The following is a 24158-nucleotide window of genomic DNA, read 5'->3' as shown; positions in this document are numbered from 1 at the left end:
AGGCTGTATCACAACCGGCCATGATTGGGAGTCCCATAGGGTGGTGCACAATTGGACCAGTGTCGTCCAGGTTAGGGTTTGGCAGGGGTATGCCGCCATTGTAAATAATAATTTGTTCTTAACTGACTTGCCTAGTTAAATAAAGGTAAAATGTGTGTGTTTTAGTTTGTTTCCACCTAGGGCTGTGGCGGTCATGAAATTTTGTCAGCCGGTGATTGTGAAGCAAATAACTTCCGGGGTCACGGTAATTGACCGTTAATTAACATAAACACATTTAGGATCTCCTGTCTTCTACACATAGAGCCACTGATAGAGACTTTTGGAACATCTACATTTTAAAAAGTCTAATAAATCCATGTAATATAGCCTACACCACCATATGAAGAAAATGTAGTCTATTTCAGAAGAACAGAATAGCATACTCTAAGTTGTCCTTATGTTAGGTCCTGATGGCTGTGGGCTACACTAGCTCATTTCAGAAGAACAGGGTTGTCCTTATGTTAGGTCCTGATGGCTGTGGGCTACACTAGCTCATTTCAGAAGAACAGAGTTGTCCTTATGTTAGGTCCTGGTGGCTGTGGGCTACACTAGCTCATTTCAGAAGAACAGGGTTGTCCTTATGTTAGGTCCTGATGGCTGTGGGCTACACTAGCTCATTTCAGAAGAACAGAGTTGTCCTTATGTTAGGTCCTGATGGCTGTGGGCTACACTAGCTCATTTCAGAAGAACAGAGTTGTCCTTATGTTAGGTCCTGATGGCTGTGGGCTACACTAGCTCATTTCAGAAGAACAGAGTTGTTCTTATGTTAGGTCCTGATGGCTGTGGGCTACACTAGTTCATTTCAGAAGAACAGAGTTGTCCTTATGTTAGGTCCTGATGGCTGTGGGCTACACTAGTTCATTTCAGAAGAACAGAGTTGTCCTTATGTTAGGTCCTGATGGCTGTGGGCTACACTAGCTCATTTCAGAAGAACAGAGTTGTCCTTATGTTAGGTCCTGATGGCTGTGGGCTACACTAGCTCATTTCAGAAGAACAGAGTTGTCCTTATGTTAGGTCCTGATGGCTGTGGGCTACACTAGCTCATTTCAGAAGAACAGAGTTGTCCTTATGTTAGGTCCTGATGGCTGTGGGCTACACTAGCTCATTTCAGAAGAACAGAGTTGTCCTTATGTTAGGTCCTGATGGCTGTGGGCTACACTAGTTCATTTCAGAAGAACAGAGTTGTCCTTATGTTAGGTCCTGATGGCTGTGGGCTACACTAGCTCATTTCAGAAGAACAGAGTTGTCCTTATGTTAGGTCCTGATGGCTGTGGGCTACACTAGCTCATTTCAGAAGAACAGAGTTGTCCTTATGTTAGGTCCTGATGGCTGTGGGCTACACTAGCTCATTTCAGAAGAACAGAGTTGTCCTTATGTTAGGTCCTGATGGCTGTGGGCTACACTAGCTCATTTCAGAAGAACAGAGTTGTCCTTATGTTAGGTCCTGATGGCTGTGGGCTACACTAGCTCATTTCAGAAGAACAGAGTTGTCCTTATGTTAGGTCCTGATGGCTGTGGGCTACACTAGCTCATTTCAGAAGAACAGAGTTGTCCTTATGTTAGGTCCTGATGGCTGTGGGCTACACTAGCTCATTTCAGAAGAACAGAGTTGTCCTTATGTTAGGTCCTGATGGCTGTGGGCTACACTAGCTCATTTCAGAAGAACAGAGTTGTCCTTATGTTAGGTCCTGATGGCTGTGGGCTACACTAGCTCATTTCAGAAGAACAGAGTTGTCCTTATGTTAGGTCCTGATCTGGCTATGCCATATGGCTGTGGGCTACACTAGTTCATTCAGCAGACAAGATTTTCTTTGAATACGGTGGCATTATTTTATAGTATGAAGAATACAATTGAACATAGCTGAATAAAACAAAAAGGATATTTTCTCCAAACGATTTGAGGGAGTGGGCACATGGGGCCCACTGATGAGAGGTTATGATGAGGGGTTAATGAGTGATTATTTGTGTCTGATGAAAAAACAAGTATCGTATTCTGAAAGTATCTTTTATTTGTGGTAAGTTTTTTTTACAGATGTTTAATTGTTGTATTGTATTGTTGTATGTGTCTGATGAAATCTTGCAGAAGGGAACCCTAACATGAAACTAGGCAATAAAGTGATGAGAGGTTAACAAAGAAACAGGGACTCCTGTATGCTTCATTTAGAGTTATTTATGTCATATGTGATACAAATTTTGGGATATATGTTTAGATGTTCAAAACATTCTAAGGCTGCATGATGCGACTAACGATGATTTGAAAAAGTCACATGAAAGACATGAGCTCTGCTTTGTTTTTTTGCGCAAGCTGTACACACTTCATCAGTCTCTCATTCACAATTTGACAAGCACTTGATAATGCCTCGAATCCATGCCTTTTACCACCAGTGGCCTTTGTGCACTTGGGCTGAATATAATAATTATAATTCCCTCCTCCCAGCTGCGTGCCGAAGCACCTCTCACTCACACGGTCGTCCGTCACGTGATTGGGTTTTTCTCACAGGCTACAAGTGAAGACTGACACATTGTGGACGCAACTGCGAGTGTCCTTATCCAATTCTGAGGTGCATATTGAAGATATTGGAAGAACTGTCCAAATGTACTTTAGTAGACCTAAAGAACAGCAAAAACACTAGCCTATGTCAATCTACTATCCCCCATAGTACACAAGCACACAGTTGACCTATTCTACTCTGTGCCAGAAATAAATATTCCAAACATAGTCTGGGGCAGTTGTGGGATGCAATAGATCCCAAATTAATACAACCACTAGCATCAAAAAAACTGTTTTAAGCAATGAGCCTGATGCAACAGATGATAACATTTAGCTTAAAAAGTTGATTAACTATTAAACTATTTCTTCACATTAGAAGCACAGCAACGCACACACGGGAGTAGGCTGTAAGCACAAATGTTCCATGAGCATGAAAACCCCATTCTCAAAAGTGACCACAAATGTGATTATGCATGTAATGCTTTTATTATAAAGGTGCAATTTCTATGGTGAAAAGTGGATTAATGAGCTTCATTTTAAGAAGTTATTTGGCCACTTCAGTTGTGATACAAACCTTATCAAAACATATAGGTCTATGGGCTAGGCTACATGAGGTGTGATAAACCTTATCAAAACATATAGGTCTATGGGCTAGGCTACATGAGGTGTGATACTAACCTTATCAAAAACATATAGGTCTATGGGCTAGGCTACATGAGGTGTGATACTAACCTTATCAAAACATATAGGTCTATGGGCTAGGCTACATGAGGTGTGATAAACCTTATCAAAACATATAGGTCTATGGGCTAGGCTACATGAGGTGTGATACAAACCTTATCAAAACATATAGGTCTATGGGCTAGGCTACATGAGGTGTGATACAAACCTTATCAAAACATATAGGTCTATGGGCTAGGCTACATGAGGTGTGATACTAACCTTATCAAAACATATAGGTCTATGGGCTAGGCTACATGAGGTGTGATACAAACCTTATCAAAACATATAGATCTATGGGCTAGGCTACATGAGGTGTGATACAAACCTTATCAAAACATATAGGTCTATGGGCTAGGCTACATGAGGTGTGATACTAACCTTATCAAAACATATAGGTCTATGGGCTAGGCTACATGAGGTGTGATACTAACCTTATCAAAACATATAGGTCTATGGGCTAGGCTACATGAGGTGTGATACTAACCTTATCAAAACATATAGGTCTATGGGCTAGGCTACATGAGGTGTGATACAAACCTTATCAAAACATATAGGTCTATGGGCTAGGCTACATGAGGTGTGATACAAACCTTATCAAAACATATAGGTCTATGGGCTAGGCTACATGAGGTGTGATACTAACCTTATCAAAACATATAGGTCTATGGGCTAGGCTACATGAGGTGTGATACTAACCGTATCAAAACATATAGGTCTATGGGCTAGGCTACATGAGGTGTGATAAACCTTATCAAAACATATAGGTCTATGGGCTAGGCTACATGAGGTGTGATACAAACCTTATCAAAACATATAGGTCTATGGGCTAGGCTACATGAGGTGTGATACTAACCTTATCAAAACATATAGGTCTATGGGCTAGGCTACATGAGGTGTGCGATTAGGATTTTAAAAAGTTGCAAAAAAAAGCTTGTGCTGTTTCTTGCCTTACGCTGGGCATCATTGGCAAGAGATAGGCTAATATTGTCACCCATCACACTATTGATTTAATCTTGTCTTTACCTGTACCGGAAAAAAATATGTCATCGATGCACTTAAGTAGCGAATGGAGGACGCTTTTCCCGTGGTTAATTGTCATGCCAGACAGGTTGGCTATACTCCTGTTGTAAAGAGAAGCAATGTGCTTAATATTAGGAACGTGGAGAAATAAATATAGTAGGTGTCACGTCCTGGCCATTGAAAGCCTTTATTTGCTATGGTGAAGTAGTTCAGGGCACGACTGTGGGGTGTTCTAGTTTATTATTTCTATGTGTAGTCTAGTTTTTGTATTTCTATGTTAGATGGTATGGTTCCCAATCAGAGGCAGCTGTTTATCGTTGTCTCTGATTGGGGATCATATTTAGGTAGCCTTTTCCCACCTGTTGTTTGTGGGATCTTGTTTTTGTATTGTTGCTTTTGAGCCCTACAAGGCTGTATGTTTGTGTCTCTTTATTGTTTTGTTGCTGGTTCACATTTAAAATAAATATGATGAACCCAAATCAGCGTGCGCCTTGGTCTACCCATTATAACGATTGTTATAGTAGGCCTAGCCTATAGAAATCTGATGGGATCCTCCTCTATTAGATAGAGGCCATCACTCTGTTTTCTCACGCAATTGCATAGCCTATGGAAATGTTGTGCAACATAAGCTCATGGGCTTTCATGAAGTGTTTGATTAGATTTTCGATAACATTTGCATTGATGTCTGAGTGATTAGATGGACAATAGAGTGCTGAGTACCATCAGCAGCATCAGAGCTTGGAGAAGCCTAATTACCATGACTAAAAAGGTCACATGGAATTTGACAGCCGTCATGACTCGTGATCGCCGGTGTGGCGTTAAAACGGTCACCGTAACAGCCCCATTTCCAACACATTTATTTTACTTGCATTCTTATACTGTAAATTCCTACATGGGAGTCTAATATTCAAGTACTGAGGAGCTCAACAGATTGCCAAGGAATCTTTAAAGGTCAACAAAGAGCAATGTTCATGTGAGGCAGATAGACAGTGATCGATTTGGGTTCCGGTCCAAGGCACTGCATCTCAGTTCTAGAGGCGTCACTACAGACCCTGGTTAGATTTCAGGCTGTATCATAACCAGGCGTGATAGGGAGTCCCATAGGGCGGCGCACAATTGGCCAAGCGTCGTTCGGGTTTGGCTGGGGTAGGCCGTCATTGTAAATAATAATTTGTTCTTAACTGACTTGCCTAGTTAAATAAAGCTTAACTAAAATAAAAATGGTGATGCATACTGTTGCACTTTGCCAAGCAGATTAAGCTGCAGTAGAATGTGGTGACCCAATTGGCTGCATTTCAACATTGATAGATTATTCCTGCCAAAGCTATTTCCAGGTTAGCTCTCACTATTCTGTATATGTGCGATATATTACATTGAGTGTGTCTGAGTATCTGTATGCAAGTGTGTGTGAGCAGGAGTAGCTGTGAGGGTATATGGGTCTGAGTGTGTGTGTGAGCAGGAGTAGCTGTGAGGGTGTATGGGTCTGAGTGTGTGTGTGAGCAGGAGTAGCTGTGAGGGTATATGGGTCTGAGTGTGTGTGTGAGCAGGAGTAGCTGTGAGGGTATATGGGTCTGAGTGTGTGTGTGAGCAGGAGTAGCTGTGAGGGTATATGGGTCTGAGTGTGTGTGTGAGCAGGAGTAGCTGTGAGGGTATATGGGTCTGAGTGTGTGTGTGAGCAGGAGTAGCTGTGAGGGTATATGGGTCTGAGTGTGTGTGTGAGCAGGAGTAGCTGTGAGGGTATATGGGTCTGAGTGTGTGTGTGAGCAGGAGTAGCTGTGAGGGTATATGGGTCTGAGTGTGTGTGTGAGCAGGAGTAGCTGTGAGAGTATATGGGTCTGAGTGTGTGTGTGAGCAGGAGTAGCTGTGAGGGTGTATGGGTCTGAGTGTGTGTGTGAGCAGGAGTAGCTGTGAGGGTGTATGGGTCTGAGTGTGTGTGTGAGCAGGAGTAGCTGTGAGGGTATATGGGTCTGAGTGTGTGTGTGAGCAGGAGTAGCTGTGAGGGTATATGGGTCTGAGTGTGTGTGTGAGCAGGAGTAGCTGTGAGGGTATATGGGTCTGAGTGTGTGTGTGAGCAGGAGTAGCTGTGAGGGTATATGGGTCTGAGTGTGTGTGTGAGCAGGAGTAGCTGTGAGGGTATATGGGTCTGAGTGTGTGTGTGAGCAGGAGTAGCTGTGAGGGTATATGGGTCTGAGTGTGTGTGTGAGCAGGAGTAGCTGTGAGGGTATATGGGTCTGAGTGTGTGTGTGTGACTTTACAATGATTCAAATGGATTTGTCATTTTTTTGTCAACGATCTACACAAAATACTTGAATGTCAAAGTGGAAGAAAAATTCTAACATTTTATTTTATTAATGGAAAATAAAACACGAATATATTTTGATTAGACAAGTATTCAACCCCCTGAATCACCTTTGGCAGCGATTACATCTGTGAGTCTTTCTGGGTAAGTCTCTAAGAGCTTTACACACCTGGATCGTACAATATTTCCCTATTATTCTTTTAAAAACTCTTCAAGCTCTGTCAAGTTGGTTGTTAATCAATGCTAGACAGCCATTTTCAAGTCTTGCCATAGATTTTCAAGCCAATTGAAGTCAAAACTGTAACTAGGTCACTCAAGAACATTCAATGTTGTCTTAGTAAACTCCAGTGTATAGTTGGCCTTGCGTTTAGGTTATTGTCCTGCTGAAACTTGTATTAGCTCTATCCCCTTTTCTGTTTATCGAAACAAATTCCCTTGCCGATGACAAGCATACCCACAACATGCAGCCACCACTATGCTTGAAAGTATGAAGAGTGGTACTCAGTAATGTGTTGTCTTTGATTTTCTCCAAACATAATGCTTTAATTCAGGACAAAAAGTTAATTTCCTTGCCACATTTTTTGCAATATTACTTTAGTGCCTTGTTGCAAACAGAATGCATGTTTTGGAATAGTTTTATTCTGTACAGGGTTCCTTCTTTTCACTATGTCATTTAGGTTAGTGTTGTTGATCCATCCTCAGTTTTCTCCTATCACAACCATTTAACTGGTTGAAATCTCTGAGCGGTTTCCTTCCTCTCCGTCAACTGAGTTAGTAAGGACACCTGTATCTTTGTAGTGACTAGGTGTATTGATACACCATCCAAAGTACCAATAGGTTCCCTTTTTTGCGAGGCATTGAAAAACCTTCCTGGTTTTTGAATACTTATTGAGGCAAGACATTTCAGATTTTCATTTTTAATTCATTTGTAAAAATGTCTAAAAACACAATTCCACTTTGACATTATGGGGTATTGTGTGTAGATCAGTGACACAAAATCTCCATTGAATCCATTTTAAATTCAGGCTGTAACACAATAAAATTTGAAAAAAGTCAAGGGGTGTGAATACTTTCTGAAGGCACTGTATACATGGGCTTGTGTATCTGAGGGTTAGTGTGTGTGTGTTACCTGGTAGTCATAGCCAGTGCTGAAGAGCACATTGTTAGCAGTAGGGTGCCACTCGATGAGGCCCACCCTACGGCTGTGACCCTGCAGCTCCTTCCACGGCACCGTCAGGTTCTTCAGCACACCATGGGGAGGGATGTCCCACACCTTCACCTGTTAGAGCAACACACACACACACACACACACACACACACACACACACACACACACACACACACACACACACACACACACACACACACACACACACACACACACACACACACACACACACACACACACACACGCAGACACACGCAGACACACAAATACACATGCACACACAAGGACACACATAAAAAGTTACATACACACACTTCAAAGCTAACCATTGACTAGATAGAGCCAACTCAGAGAGCCAAACTGAAAGGTGAGGAATTTGAGACTGACCAGTGGCTAATACATAACACACAAAGAAGAGTTGTAAGTCTCAAACATGTTACAGGTGGTAGTACAGGTCAGGACTTCAGACAGCTATTACCTAGGCCCTCCAGTTATCTTTGACTGTTTAAAAGATGTTGCTCTAACCCCAGTTGGCTACTTAGTCAGTGGTATGAAATGAATGGAAAAGTGATTTTATGTGTGTGTGTGTACACTACTGACCGTGGAGTCCTCCGAGCAGGATGCTATACAGAAGTCGTTGAAGGGGTTCCATTTGATGTCCAGTACGTTACCTCTGTGGCCTGACACTTTGGGGTGAAGGGGGTCCACCTTCCCTGTCTGAATAACACAGACGGGGGGGGGGGGGGGGGGGGGGGCAATAGAACATTACATCAGGCCTCACACTCCTGCCCTGAAGTCAGTGTGTGTTTGCAAGATTCCTAGGAGCCATGGGGTCAGGAAAAAGTGGAGCTAGAGTCTGAGGTTTGATCTTATTCATCATTACATCAGGTAGAAATGTGTAGGCAGGATACAGACTATACATAAACATATGAGGACTAGGACTAAAGGTAAACAGGGGAAATCGCAAGATAAAATTAATATTCATTACTCAAAGAAACCGGTCAACAATTATCCAGTATTCAAAGTCAGGAACAGAATTCGTCCAGGTAAACATGATGTAATCGGCAGACCAGCCTAGAAAGAACCAAGTCTGACTCCTCTTCACAAGTCAGGACAGGCAGCCTACCTCAGCATACTGAATGACAACCTCACTACAGAGCTAACCAGCAAGTCTATGCAAGGCGGCATAGCAAGCCCTTCACCTACCTGAAGACAATTGAGCAATAGGCAATGACAGCAAGGAATAGTTTACGAATAATTAACTTCAATACCCTAGCTGGCTAACATGATGGCAAAGGTGGTACATAAAGAAGTCATTTAAGAAAGAGTGTGAAAACAGTTTTAAAAGCCAACCGTATTGATGTGTTTTATTCTTTAGATGTCTGTCTACTCAGACACTTCCTGAAGATCTAGACATAATCTATCAAGATCAGCAACTTATGACAGAGGTGAGCATGTTGAGCAATGCTGGGGCGTGTTCACTATTCACCATTGTTTTAACACAACATGTCTCTATTACACAATCCTTATGGTCTCAATCTGATTTGCATCAGACAATTCAAGAAGTTTAAGAATGCAGTAATCCAGGCCTGTTTTAGCACCCTTACTAATGAGTCTGAAAAGAACCACTCACAGGTCTGTTGTGACAGGTGACTGACACAACACACATACACACACTGCATGACAGCATTGGTGTCCAGGAGGAGCATGGTGTGTGTGTGTGTGTAGGCAAGGTGTGTTTGGGATAGGGGGGTGAGCCCTGAAACTACATGAATGACTCAGTCTAAGAACATGCTGTCAGAGGGAGATGGGTCATACATGTATTAGATTATAGGGACCAAACAGTGTGTGTGTGTGCGTGCCTGTGTGTGTGTCGGGGTAGGGGAGGGCGTCTCTGAGACAAGCCATAGTTTCAACTCCTTGCGACGGGTGGAGGGGGACATAGGTGAGTTATGTCATTCCTGAGTCCCTATGTAACTCCTGTCTGAGCCAAGAAGAGGCGTATGATAAATTCAGAGAGAGACCCCTTCAAGAAGAAAGAGGGGAAAAACAAGGGAGAAGACAGGAAAAAAGGAAGAGGGAAACGAGGGAGCGGTGGGTCGAGAGCCTTTCTGATGAATCACTGCAAGGTCTTTGATAAATGAAAGCCTGTAAATTCAGCTGGTGTTCAGGTGAAGAGGTCTGGAGGTGCTATAGCCGTGCAGGGAGTTGAAAGAGAAAGCCAAGTTCAGTGGAGAGATCAACACAATGCCTCCACTGATAAGAGGCTACACATAATAAAGGACATCTTTGTATACGTCATTTACGAGTCAGATTGATTTTTGATATCTAGACAGCAAAGGGAAGGAGGGAGAAAGAGTTTGTGGAGGGGTAACAAAATAAAGATGACAGGTGTTTTAGGAGGGAAAGTTATGGGTTAGACGGTTTAACTTTCCCTGCATTTTCTTTCTGTCTTTTTTTGCCGGTCTTTGGCTGGGGCGCTGTTTGAAGTGAACCCCCCCAAAACATCAGCCTTAGCAACAGACTACAGAGGGCTTGGAGGGATACCTCAACATGAAAAGTCAAAGCTAAAAACAGACATTTTAGGTAATATAACGCAGCAGGGCATTTCAAACAATATGCCCAGAATCTATCAAATGTGAAGACCCTCAAATACTCACTAATTCACCAACAATGACATCACCCTGTAGGTAGAAGTTACCCCTAACTACTGATATTCTGATCCCAGACCTATGGTTAAGAAAAACTTCTACCTCGACAAGAGAGAGATTTCACATTTATTTCTCAAAAAAAGCAAAGGTGGGCGGAGACTCACGTGATGGACAGAGAGGACCAGGAAGGCTCCGCCTCCGGCGCACTCTGTGATGACGGCAATGAAACGCGGGTTGACGGCGCAGAAGTGGTTGTCGTGGACGCTCCGCGTGATGGGCACGCCATCGTAGCAGTTCTCCTTGGTGGCGGCCTTACCGAACACGTGGCGGAACTTGGAGCTGCGATACTGAGGACGCCATGTCATCTAGGATGGAGAGAGCAAGAGAAAATGTAGAATCCTGTTTTTTGGATCAACATCATACCTCACTACACAAACACATTAGGCAGAGCGGAAGACAAGGCAGAGGAAGAGAGAAGTAGGAAGAGAGAGATGGAGGAGGGGAGGGAGAGAGAGGAAGAATGGTCAATGAAGGAGAATTGCCAGTTTCTCAAAGTTAATTTAATGGTGCCTTTAACAAGGTTTTCGATTGTTGGCCACGCGTACAACAGAACACAGATACAGAACTAGATATACGCCTTAACGAGACAGCACTTCAGCCCAATCTTACCAGAGTGTGAGAGATCCATCTATGTCAACCAGACATAAAAAAAACATCTCCGAAAAGCAGGCCACCACATAACAGTTATTAGAATCAAAATGGCAAGCTGCCCACTCCAATTGACATTCTACACGGTGACAGGATAGATGGACCTATTGTAAAGCTGCACCCTAACACTGTCAACCACCACGGGGGATTGGAACCATTCAGTAAAGTGAAGAGCAAGATAATCACTATTAGACCTCCCCCCAAACCGTAAGCCTCTTGTTAGTCCATCCGCCTCTCTGCAGCCTGCACTTCAGGATCCTATCCATTAGGGAAAACGTTTTAAAACGTTTTTCAACGGGAAGCTAAAGAGAGTGTTTCTTATTGGACCAGGTAGTCCCTCCCTGTTTCAGTCTGTTTTAGTGCCTGTTAAAGCCAACCTAGTACTCCAGCTAGTGGATAAGTCATCTATGTGCTAGAATAAGTGCCTGTGTGGAAGAACGTCTGGGACCCAGCCTGGCTAGCCAACATGTCTGTCTGCCTGCATGTCTATTACTGCTGCATGGTCATTATTTATGAATTAGAGGAGAGGCTGGTGGACCTGAGGTTACAGTACAGTAACAGTACAGGACCAAAACTGTGAGCAGGATGAAGCTGCCCCTATAGACGCTGATCTTAGGTCAGTGTTTCTCTCAAATGGTCAAGGTTAGGGTATGATGAGTGTAAACCGAAAGGTCGCTGGTTCGAAACCTGAGCTGACTAGGTGAGAAACCTGCTGGCGTGCCCGTGAGCAAGGCACTTAACCCTAATTGCTCTGGATAAGATCATCTGCTAAATTACTCAAATGTAAATAGGAGTAGTATGTAGTGGCTCCTCAAACACTGATCTAAGGTCAGTTTAACATTTTTATTTCCAATGGTTAAAGTTAAAGGTTTGCTGAGGGTAAACTGATCCTAGATCTGTGCCTAAAGGAAACCGCTATCTGGAGCCCAAAGGATATGGGCTGTTGTGTCACCTGGAAATGACCTATGGCTTAATGACATCATCCCTCTCTGTGTTTGGATGGAAGTGAGTTTTTTCTGGCGATGCAGATGGTGTCAGTAAAAATATGGCAACGAGGAAGACAGAGTGACATCATTGTGGGGGGGAAGAGGTAAAAATAAAACACTGGGAGCCAGGCAGGCCAGTGGTTGGTTGGTGCGGGTGTGGCTTTAGTGGTGGTGATTGGTTGGCCTCAACAGAAGCAGAGAGGGGGAGAGAGGGGGAGAGAGAGAGAGATGGGCAAGAGAGGGAAAGAAGGTGAGAGAGAAAGAAAGAAAAGAGAGGGGGAGAGAGAGAGAGAGGGAAAGAGAGAGGGGGGAAAGAGAGATAGAGAAAAAGAAAGCGAGAAACAGGGAATAAGATTTCCCATCCTTCAGCTCGCCTCAGTCTCTGTTTACGCGTGGCCCTATCGTCTTCTACCCCCGGGTGAGCGTTGAGAGCGCCGTGCGGTCACGCCCGAATGTTCTCTACCTGACGAGAGCTTCGTTAACCTTTTCAGGTGAGTGAATGAACCCAACCAGCCGTGGGACACAGATGGCTCACACTGATAATGCCATATCCCTGCAGCTGCACTGCCAACAGCTAGCTTCCTAGGTGAACTACACTAGTGGAAATAATGCATTGAGACTGCTGACAAATGTTTGTACCTCAAATGAACAAAAGCCAACACACAATCCCAAACAGTGAAATATCTCAATGCATGTCAAGACAGAAAGCAGGAATGTGTCTACCAGGTCCTATGTGTATATTTACACAAACACCACAACGGTCCTATCAGACTGGTCCTATCTTCTCTCCGCTCTTGCTCTGGGCAACATCTGTGTCCTCAAAAGAAAGAGAAAGCAACAGCCATATCCCATCCCTGTCAGTAGCAGTCAGAGACAGTAGCTCTCTACTACCCCTCAGTAGGAGCCTGTTGGGTGTACCTGATAGTGTCAGCCTATTGCCTGTCAGTTTTGAGTCAGTGAGAACAGGCTTGATGGGCCCTGTTGGAATGAATGACGGGACGTTGATCGTTGGTTGGCTCTGGGTGGTGTTCATAAGTGCACGCAACGGAAGAAAACAGCTGGACTTATCCAATAAATTCACTAATTTTTGTTTTCCGTTGCACAACGTTTCGCTACAGTATTCCCTTATGAACACGACCCAGCTCCAACAAGGCTCTCTCCATTGGTTCAGCTGTAGAGAGCCGAGTTGACATCGTTCTGCTCCAAGGCTCTCTATTTGAATGTGTCTTTCCCCGCTTCCAGTCATTAACCCAAATACATAGAACCTGATCATTATCTCTCAACCCGCTGCTTCTCTCCAAACCCACCTGTCTCTCTTCTTCTTCCACAGAGGGAACACAATGACCTGAAGAACTTGAAAATGGCAATCTCAAAAGCTGCGTTCGAAAATGGCAGCCTATTTGATTTATTTAACTATGAAAAGCCCATTGAGACCCAGTCTCTTTTTCGAGGGGGACCTGGCCAAGGAGGCAGCAACAATCAATACATGACAGAATTAAAACATACAACAATACAATACAACAACATGATCCAGCCTAAAAAAAGCATTTAAACTCCTCTGTAACAGAGTCTACCATCAGAATGTTCATTCAGTGGCACTAACATAGCTAGATGAAGCATGGGTTGTAGACTATTCCATGCCTCTGGTGCACAAGGTGAGAAGGCAGTCTTGCCTAATAAGAGTGCATTACTATATACAGTATATAGGGCCCTGGACAAAAGTAGTGCACTATAAAGGGAATAGGGTGCCATTTCAGACACAGACAAAGTGTGACAAGCCTCCAAGAGGAGAAAAACCACCAACCCTTTTCCTAGAAATCCAGCCTGTAGTCATAGACTTCAAATACAGAGTTAAGTAGTGAGAGAAAGTGACAGTTCCATTTTGTGCTTTAACAGCAGGTAGGTACACAGCTTGGCTGCATAGTGGGGGCCGTCTGAACAAGGAAACGATGACGAGTACAGATTATTCTATTTTTAACCCTGTCATCTTGCTGATCAAAAGTCTTCCACTGCTCCAAAAATGTCAAATATGTCTGTATAGCACATTGCAAAGGCTGGATATCTCTTGCTGTATAAAGGAGAGCAAGGTACATAAGATATAGAGCTAGCTCTATCAGTTGGACTGTAGAACATCTATTTTTGTCAACGGAGGGCTATAACCAATGACTCACAACTTCATATGGTAAAAGGGTGCTGTAAAAACCACTGTGAAACGCATCACAAAGACAAATGTAGAAGACCAATCTCAAGTTGCATTTTTCACGCCTTTCATATTTCAGTGGCTTTCAACAATCTGTTCTTTAATCCTGTGCGAGCTGGGTGCGTTACCGTCTCACCCCAGTCACCTTGGTGTGTTCAGGACTCTCCACAGCCCCATGAGCCCTGGTCAAAAGTAGTGCACTATATAGGGAATGGGGTGATATTTGGGACGCATCTCTAGCTTTCCACAGGACAACATGTCAAAGTTCAGAGCCAAGAGGAGGGCAAAGTTCACATGCATTGGCACTAATCCGGACACGTATAAGAAATCCTGCTATGCCCTCAGACAAACCATCAAACAGGCAAAGCGTCAATACAGGACAAATGTATTTTATGCTAACTGTCTTTTATTCTTGCTTCTAGGCAAGCAACACTGAAGCATGCATGAGAGCACCAGCTGTTCCATGACTGTGTGATTACGCTTTCTATAGCCGATGTGAGCAAGACCTTTAAACAGGTCAACATTCGCAAGGCTGCAGGGCCAGATGGATTACCAGGGAGTGTACCCAGAGCATGCACGGACCAACTGGGAAGTGTCTTCACTGAAATGTTCAACCTCTCCCTGACCCGAGTAAGTAATACCTACATGTTTCAAGCAGACCACCATAGTCCCTGTCCCCAAGAATGTGAAGGTAATCTGCCTAAATGACTACCGTCTCGTAGCACTCATGTCAGTAGCCATATGAAGTGCTTTGAAAGGCTGGTCAGGGCTCACACCAACACCATCATCCCGGAAACCCTAGATCCACTCCAATTCGTATACCGCACCAACAGATCCACAGATGACGCAATCTCAATCACACTCCACACTGCCCTCTCACACCTGGACAAAATTAACACCTATGTGAGAATGCTGTTCATTGACTACAGCTCAGCGTTCAACACCATAGTGCCCATAAAGCTCATCACTAAGCTAAAGATCCTGGGACTAAACACCTCCCTCTGCAACGCCTTGTGTACTCCCTGTTCACCCATGACTGCAGGCCAAGCACGATTCCATCACCATCATTAAGTCTGCTGACGACACAACAGTGGTAGGCCTGATCACCGACAACGATGAGTCAGCCTATAGGGAGGCTCAGAGACAACAACCTCTCCCTCAATGTGAGCAAGACAAAAGAGCTGATCGTGGACTACAGGAAAAGGAGGGCCGAACAGGCTCCCATTAACATCGATGGGGCTGTAGTGGAGCGGGTCGAGAGTTTCAAGTTCCTTGGTGTCCACATCACCAACGAACTATCATGGTCCAAACACAACAAGACAGTCATGAAGAGGGCACCACAGCACCTTTTCCCCCTCAGGAGACTGAAAATATTTGGCATGGGTCCCCAGATCCTCAAAAAGTTCTACAGCTGCACCATCACCGCCTGGTATGGCAACTGCTTGGCATCTGACCGTAAGGCACTACAGAGGGTAGTGTGTACGGCCCAATACATCCCTGGGGCCAAACTTCCTGTCATCCAGGACCTATTTACTAGGCGGTGTCAGAGGAAGGCACAAATTATTGTCAAAGACTCCAGTCAACCAAGTCATAGACGGTTCTCTCTGCTAACGCACGGCAAGCGGTACTGGAGCACCAAATCTAGGTCCAAAAGGCTCCTTAACAGCTTCTACCCCCAAGCCATAAGTCTGCTGAATAATTCATCAAATGGCCACCCAAAATATTTACATTGACCCCACCACACTTTGTTTTTACACTGCTGCTACTGGCTGGGCATTATGCATACATTTCACTTTACCCCTAACTACATGCACAAATTACTTTGACCAACCTGTAGCCCCGCACATTGACTTGGTACCGGTACCCCCTGTATATAGCTTTGTTATTGTTATGTAATCTTAATGTTAGTTTTTATTTAAAAAATGTACTTAGCAAATATTTTGAACTGCATTGTTGGTTAAGGGCTTGTAAGTTGTTGTATTCGGTGCATGTGACAAATAACATTTGATTTGATCTCTCTATTTACCTCTGTGGCTGAGATGGACTACAGACTCTCTGTTAGAACGCCATGCCTGAAGCTGGAGGCACCATGACACCTTCCACCCACCACTAAACCTCCAACATCTCTGACATCTATCAGTGATCTCTCTCATGTCACCTCACAACTCCCTTCACCACAGCCTAACTACAACTCCCTCACAGCCAAACTACAACTCCCTTCACCACCCTCCCAACTCCCTTCACCACAGCCTAACTACAGCTCCCTCACAGCCAAACTACAACGTCCTCCGCCACCCTCACAGCCAAACTACAACTCCCTCACAGCCAAACTACAGCTCCCTCACAGCCAAACTACAACGTCCTCCGCCACCCTCACAGCCAAACTACAACTCCTTCACAGCCTAACTACAGCTCCCTCACAGCCAAACTACAACGTCCTCCGCCACCCTCACAGCCTAACAACAACTATCTCACAGCCAAACTACAACTCCCTCACAGCCAAACTACAACTCTCTCACAGCCAAACTACAACTCTCTCACAGCCAAACTACAACTCCCTCACAGCCAAACTACAACTCCCTCACCGCCAAACTACAACTCTCTCACAACCAAACTACAACTCTCTCACAGCCAAACTACAACTCTCTCACAGCCAAACTACAACTCCCTCACAGCCAAACTACAACTCCCTCACAGCCAAACTACAACTCCCTCACAGCCATACTACAACTCTCTCACAGCCAAACTACAACTCTTTCACAGCCAAACTACAACTCTTTCACAGCCAAACTACAACTCTTTCACAGCCAAACTACAACTCTTTCACCAAACTACAACTCCGTCACAGCCAAACTACAACTCCGTCACAGCCAAACTACAACTCCGTCACAGCCAAACTACAACTCCCTCACAGCCAAACTACAACTCTTTCACAGCCAAACTACAACTCCCTCACAACCAAACTACAGCTCCCTCACAACCAAACTACAGCTCCATCACAACCAAACTACAGCTCCCTCACAACCAAACTACAGCTCCCTCACAACCAAACTACAGCTCCCTCACAACCAAACTACAACTCCCTCACAACCAAACTACAACTCCCTCTGCCCCCTTTCACAACCAAACTACAACTCCCGCTACCCCCTTCACAACCAAACTACAAATCTCTCACCTTTACCTCAACCTAATGTCTTGTCTTATGTTTATATGGTTTAGGAGAATATGTTACTATTAAACTATCTTTCCACTGATGTTTCCACTATGAGAGCCTGTGAGAGGGTTAGTGGAGGAGGGGGTAAGGTGGGAGAAGAGGGCGAGTCGGGATAGTTGAGGAGGGGGTAAGGTGGGAGAAGAGGGCGAGTCTGGGATAGTTGTGGAGGGGGTAAGGTGGGAGAAGAGGGCGAGTCTGGGATAGTTGTGGAGGGGGTAAGGTGGGAGAAGAGGGCGAGTCTGGGATAGTTGAGGAGGGGGTAAGGTGAGTGAGGAAGGGGGAGATAGAGTGAGGGCTGTTGCCGGGTCGCCTGCCGTGTTTTGTAAGCGCTCAAAGGGAAACACGAGCCAGGGAATGTCCAGGTCTGTGTGTGTGAGTCTACGTTCCTGTCTGACATGATACTCAAGACGACAGCCGCGCGCTACAGGCTTTCTCCCTGTAAGAGAAGGCCATGCAGCACAGGTAACACAATAACAGCCCAACACTGTAGAATGTACATGGAAAAGAGGAATGTACTATAGAAGGAGATGCCTTGATGGAGCGAGTGGGATGTGTGTGTGTGTGTGTGTGTGTGCTGAGGTGGGATAGCATAGCCTTCTGATTGATTTGTACTGTAAAGGGTTGCATTGGCCTACAATGAGAGAAGTAACGTGCAGATATAGGCATAGTCCCATTGTTGGACACACCACACCCTGCTCACCTAATTCACCCATTAGTTAATCATTAAATTCACTCCTGTCACTGGAGAAATCCCTACGGCTTGAAGATCTGCACAACACAAAGCAGCACTTTATATTGCTATCTGAACCCACATAATACCAGGATTCCATTGCCTGGTGTTCTGCTTTTGAAACTTTTAAAAGGACGTTTTACCAGACTTTACCAGAGTGTATCAACATGTAGGAAGTGGTGAGTGAGTGTTGACAGTAGTTTGGCACTACACCTGTATACTGTATAGGGAAGTTGTTTGGCCATGGGACTATAGGCTATCTGTTTGTGCAAAACATGCATACATGTTATTTCCACATTCATACTTCCTCTGGGCTTCAATACCATTGACTTTGGCAGCAGTCGTATGCATACAATTCTAGCATTCTAAGAATGCACCGACTCGCACGCACACACTCAGGTGCACAAACGCATGTTAATGCATACAATTCTAGCATTCTAAGAATGCACCGACTCGCACGCACACACACAGGTGCACAAACGCATGTTATTGCATACATAAGCAACTGGAAAACAGCTGACTGTTGTTCATTCAGAGTTAGCATTTGTTCTGTATGGCGTGCAGCCTGTATACAGATGCTTGTACACTTCAACACACACATTGTCCTGTAGTGGGAGTTTGCCCATTGATAGTGCTGCAAGTCCCAGGCTCTCTCTCTCTCTAGTATAACATTTCACCTGCTGCAGATCCTCCACAAGCTCAAAGTGCTCTTTCTTTCCCCATGGTCTGTAGCCAGACTCATATATTATATATATGTATATATACACACACACACACACACACACACACACACACACACACACACACACACACACACACACACACACACACACACACACACACACACACACACACACACACACACACACACACACAGCCTTAACATGAATGAGAAATGGGACCCAGAGCTTGATGAATAGGTCTTGTGGGTCTTGTGTGTCTTCCATAGTTCAGTGGCAGAGAGCCTTAGATGACCCGACCATAAAACCCATCTGTGATTTAACACTTGACTGACTCAGTATAGGGATGATGTCATGTTTACTATTCTAAAACTGTAACAGCTCCTTCTTCACATTCCCTTTTCGGTTGAGCCAGAGGCAGCAGGATTATGCTGCCGCTGGCGATGTGCGTGAATAATTACTTTGTAATGACAACTTCATAGAGCTTTGCCGACAGGATCTTTTAAAAATACTATGCACGGACGCAAACAACACACTTTAAACGCTCCCTAGAGGTGTTAGGTGTATCTTGTTGGAGCCTGCCTCAGCTCCTCAGGAGCCAGAAAACTGCACACTGTAATCACCCTGTCCCTCACTCAGCTATCCCACACACACACACACACACACACACAACTGTCAAGCCCTGTGGTGAGCTCACCCCACACCAACAAACACGTTACCACACACACATTATAGGAAGAGAGAGGTAGAGATGAAAGGACAGGAAACTAAAGGAATGAGAGGTAGTGAAGAGGACAGACAGAAAGAAGGAGCAAGTATCAAAGATCAAGACAGTATGAGTGAACAGCGGAAAGTGAAAAATAGAGAGAAAGATCTGTCATTCCCTCTGTCTGAAGCCTACTCACCCTGTCTAGTCAGTGTGGGATGGCAGGCAGGCCAACTGAGAGGAGAAAAAGAGAAGAGCTCCTTGAGAGAGAGAGAGCAGGTGCTGTCTATATGTCACGTCTAGATGGCTTGCCTCTGTAAATCTCTTCTCTCCCGTCTCGCTCTCTGAGGCACGTGGAGCAAGCCAGCCTCCTGCAACACAGGCTTCAAAGAGTACAGCCACTGAGTGATATCATCCAACTCTACAGACCAAGCCCTTACAGTCCTGCTGCTGGAGTCCAACCAGAGCTCATCCAACTCTCTCTGGGTAGAGCAGTACAGCAGGTCTACGGACACAGAGTTCAGTATACAGTAGCTGGTGGTCACTGTAAGCAGGAGAGAGCAGGAGCGTGTGTGTGTGTGTACACTCCCTAAAAGGGTGGTGCCTAACCCAGTGACGAAGAGAAACAGGGAGGAGATGGGAGGGTGAAAGATCCTCCGATCGCCACTCCCTCTGCCTTCACTCCTCCTCCACAGTATTGGTTCAATCAGAATTCCTCCCTCTATCTTGGAGTTGCCACAACCAGAGATAGAGAGAATGGGACAAAACCAGTAATCAACCAGAGATAGAGAGAATGGGACAAAACCAGTAATCACCCAGAGATGGAGAGAATGGGATAAAACCAGTAATCAACCAGAGATAGAGAGAACGGGACAAAACCAGTAATCAACCTGAGATTGAGAGAACGGGACAAAACCAGTAATCAACCAGAGATAGAGAGAACGGGATAAAACCAGTAATCAACCAGAGATGGAGAGAACGGGACAAAACCAGTAATCAACCAGAGATAGAGAGAACGGGACAAAACCAGTAATCAACCAGAGATAGAGAGAACGGGATAAAACCAGTAATCCACCAGAGATTGAGAGAACGGGACAAAACCAGTAATCAACCAGAGATTGAGAGAACAGGACAAAACCAGTAATCAACCAGAGATTGAGAGAACGGGACAAAACCAGTAATCAACCAGAGATAGAGAGAACGGGACAAAACCAGTAATCAACCAGAGATTGAGAGAACAGGACAAAACCAGTAATCAACCAAAGATGGAGAGAACGGGATGAAACCAGTAATCCTCTCTCTCCCTTCTTTTGCTTTCATGTCTGTCCATCCTGTTCCGATAACAAACAACCACTAACCAGACAGGCCTTTGAACCCGCAATGCCCTGAACACAAAACCCATAAAAATGAAATAAGAATTCACAATGTATGAAGATTCTCATCTCAATGCAAAATCTCCACATTCCAACTCACAATACCAGGATACAAGAGTCTATCGACTACATTCTAATGTGAGGTGGTGGTGTCTTGCTCTACCAAAGACTAGGCCTAATCTGTGGGGGAGATTGACTGCTCTTTAAATGAATGGTTTCCATCCAGCAGGGAGAAAAGCACACATTGCACAATGTGGTCATGTAAAGGGAGGGAGGCTGGTTTGGCCTCTCGCCAAACTTCCACGAAAATTCATCCACATGTGCTGCACTGACAGCGAGACATTGGTAATCGCTACACGCCAGCCCCTGTCAAAAACATTATATAACAGCATATTTTGCACTGGAGGCAAGGCAATGTGGCTAACAGCCTAACAGGTCAATAAGAGTGAAGTGGATAGCTAGGCTAGGCTAACAGGTTAATAAGAGTGAAGTGGATAGCTGGGCTAGGCTAACAGGTCAATAAGAGTGAAGCGGATAGCTAGGCTAGGCTAACAGGTCAATAAGAGTGAAGTGGATAGCTAGGCTAGGCTAACAGGTCAATAAGAGTGAAGTGGATAGCTAGGCTAGGCTAACAGGTCAATAAGAGTGAAGTGGATAGCTAGGCTAGGCTAACAGGTCAATAAGAGTGAAGCGGATAGCTAGGCTAGGCTAACAGGTCAATAAGAGTGAAGTGGATAGCTAGGCTAGGCTAACAGGTCAATAAGAGTGAAGTGGATAGCTAGGCTAGGCTAACAGGTCAATAAGAGTGAAGTGGATAGCTAGGCTAGGAGGTCAATATGAGTGACGTGGATAGGCTAGGCTAAGCTATATGAGGACAGGAGAGAGGGGATATATAACAGGCATCGACAGCTGGACTTCACATGGTGAAACAGCAGGTCAGAAAAGTGGCCAGGCGATCGATACACATGTGCACGTCAGTGTTGGCTGGTGGGAGGCGCTATAGGAGGAAGGGCTCATTGTAATGGCTGGAATGGAACAAATGGAACGGTATCAAAACACATCAAACATATGGAAACCACATGTCCGACTCCATTCCATTTATACAATTACAGCCATTACAATGAGCACGTCCTCCTATAGCTCCTCCTACCAGCCTCCTCTGGTGCATGAACACACACACACACACACACATACACACGTCCAAAGTCCAGCAGAACCTCTAAACTTTGTGTGTGAGAGAGATAAGCGACAGGTCAGAGAAATAGTTTGTCTGAGTTGCAGAAAAGGAATTATCTACCTGGAGACATTGGTGATTGATCCACCTAATCCAAGTCCCAGATATATGTCATTTAGCAGACGCTTTATAGGATATCCTAATCAAAGACACACACACACACACACACACACACACACACACACACACACACACACACACACACACCAGGTATGACTGAATGAAGTCCAACTAAGTGTTGGTGACGACAGAAACAGCTCAATCACACAGAGATGTGCACAACAACATGCTCCAGGAGTCAGAAGTAGAGCGATCCCTCCCCCACACCCCCTGGGTCAACCAAAACAACACCATCAATATCAAGGGGAGGCCAATGGCCACTGATATGTATACTATAATACCACAGGAGACTGGTGAGGGGAGGACGGATCATATTAATGGCTGGAATGGGGTGAATGGAATGATATCAAACAAATGGCAACCATTTGTTTGATGAGTTGGAAACCATTCCATTTGTTCCATTACAGCCATCAATATAAGCCTGTCCTCCCCAATTAAGGTGCCACCAACCTCCTGTGTATAATACACATACAAGTGAATTTGTCCCAATACTTTTGGCCCCCTAAAATGTGGGGGACTGTGGACAAAAAGTGCATTCCTTTCTAAACGGTTCACACAATACGGATGAAAATCCCCTCAAATGAAAGCTGATGGTCTGCACTTTAACCTCGTGGTCATTGTGTATCATTTCAAATCCAAGGTGCTGAAGTACAGAGCCAAAACAACAACAAGAATTGTCACTGTCCCAATACTTTTGAAGTTTACTGTATATTAGGCTAGACAGACAGGGACACTATAGAAACTCATTATAGATAAACAATGGCAGTCAATTTCCATCCATTATTATTGAAGAGGCATGTTCAAGAGAACCGGGTTTCAATGGCTTTTTAAAGTGTTGTCAACCTTCAATGTGTGCACGATAATCCAGGTTGTATAGAGTGCTTGAAGAGTGATTTCTTGGAAACCGGCTTACGTAAGACACCAAACACACATGCGCTGTGCATATTTTGCCCACACACATTGATGTGAGCGAGTGCGATGCTGTGATCTATTGCAGGTTTTCCTTTGAGATCGGACCAACTGAAAGCTGTGCCAACCCTCTTTATCTGGCCAATGTCTAATCTTGAGCATTCTGCCAAGGAAAGGAGTACAACCGAGACATCAGAGCAACACAGTCAGTGGTCTGGGCCAATACCAGAGTCTGCTTATTAAAGAGGAAGATAAGACTATCTGATTAGTCCATCAGTTAGAGTCAGTATAATGTACAAGTCGTCCTCTTTCATCATGAACTCAGGTTTGTTCGATGTAGGACCATGCATTCATCTTAGAGTAGGTAAACTAGGTTACATTTCTTAGCTATTATCCTAGACTGCAAACCGCCTAATAGCTTGGGAGCCTTTCCAGAAATCTAACAGCTAACGGTTCTCTCTAATCACAGATCACACAGTCGTGAGGTAATAGGCAGCTACTGTGGGAAACGGGGCTCATGTCTTTGACATGGCTGAGCTATAATGGCCATCCCTTCCTCACTGTCATTTCTGATAGGCGGCCTGGCTGTTTTGACGGAGAAACACCTGGTTTAGGCACAAAGTGCTGTGCTGCCTTTTGTCTGGATGTCTGTTGCCTTTGCTTTATTTGAGGATGAGGGTTGAGGAAGTGTAAAATATATGGTTGTTTGGAGACCTAGATGTTTGTAGGGTGTCGGTCGGTAATCATTATTTAGTGTTAATTAGGATCCCCATTAGCTGACAAGGGAGCTGCTTTATGAGAATCGTCTCCGGGGTGTGGAACATGAAGGCAGGCTGGTCCTGTGTTTTGGTGTCGCGTGGCTCTGGATTACAGGGCGGTCTCTCAGAAAAGGGTGTGTCTGCCATGT

The 24158-nt window shown here is 44.6% G+C and overlaps 1 protein-coding gene across 4 annotated transcripts in view; it reads right to left on the bottom strand.

Moving 5' to 3' along the window:
- The window catches only part of LOC110497355 (coronin-2A), a 64350-nt gene that overhangs the window by 24715 nt on the left and 15477 nt on the right, over positions 1–24158 (bottom strand). For 3 of the 4 annotated variants that reach the window (XM_036973427.1, XM_036973425.1, XM_036973428.1), the window contains exons 2-4: positions 10556–10756; positions 8341–8457; positions 7702–7851 (exon numbers count right to left, since the gene is read on the bottom strand). In XM_036973427.1, coding sequence (XP_036829322.1) covers positions 7702–7851; positions 8341–8457; positions 10556–10756 — 468 coding nt within the window. Of the gene's footprint in view, positions 1–7701; positions 7852–8340; positions 8458–10555; positions 10757–19814; positions 20185–24158 lie in introns of those variants that run through there. The other variant, XM_036973429.1, reaches the window with a different exon arrangement.

This window comes from Oncorhynchus mykiss, unplaced genomic scaffold (assembly GCF_013265735.2).
Source record: "Oncorhynchus mykiss isolate Arlee unplaced genomic scaffold, USDA_OmykA_1.1 un_scaffold_249, whole genome shotgun sequence".
Classification (NCBI taxonomy): domain Eukaryota; kingdom Metazoa; phylum Chordata; class Actinopteri; order Salmoniformes; family Salmonidae; genus Oncorhynchus; species Oncorhynchus mykiss.
The sequence above is the reverse complement of the archived record's forward strand: the minus strand, read 5'-3'. Positions and strand labels throughout refer to the sequence as shown.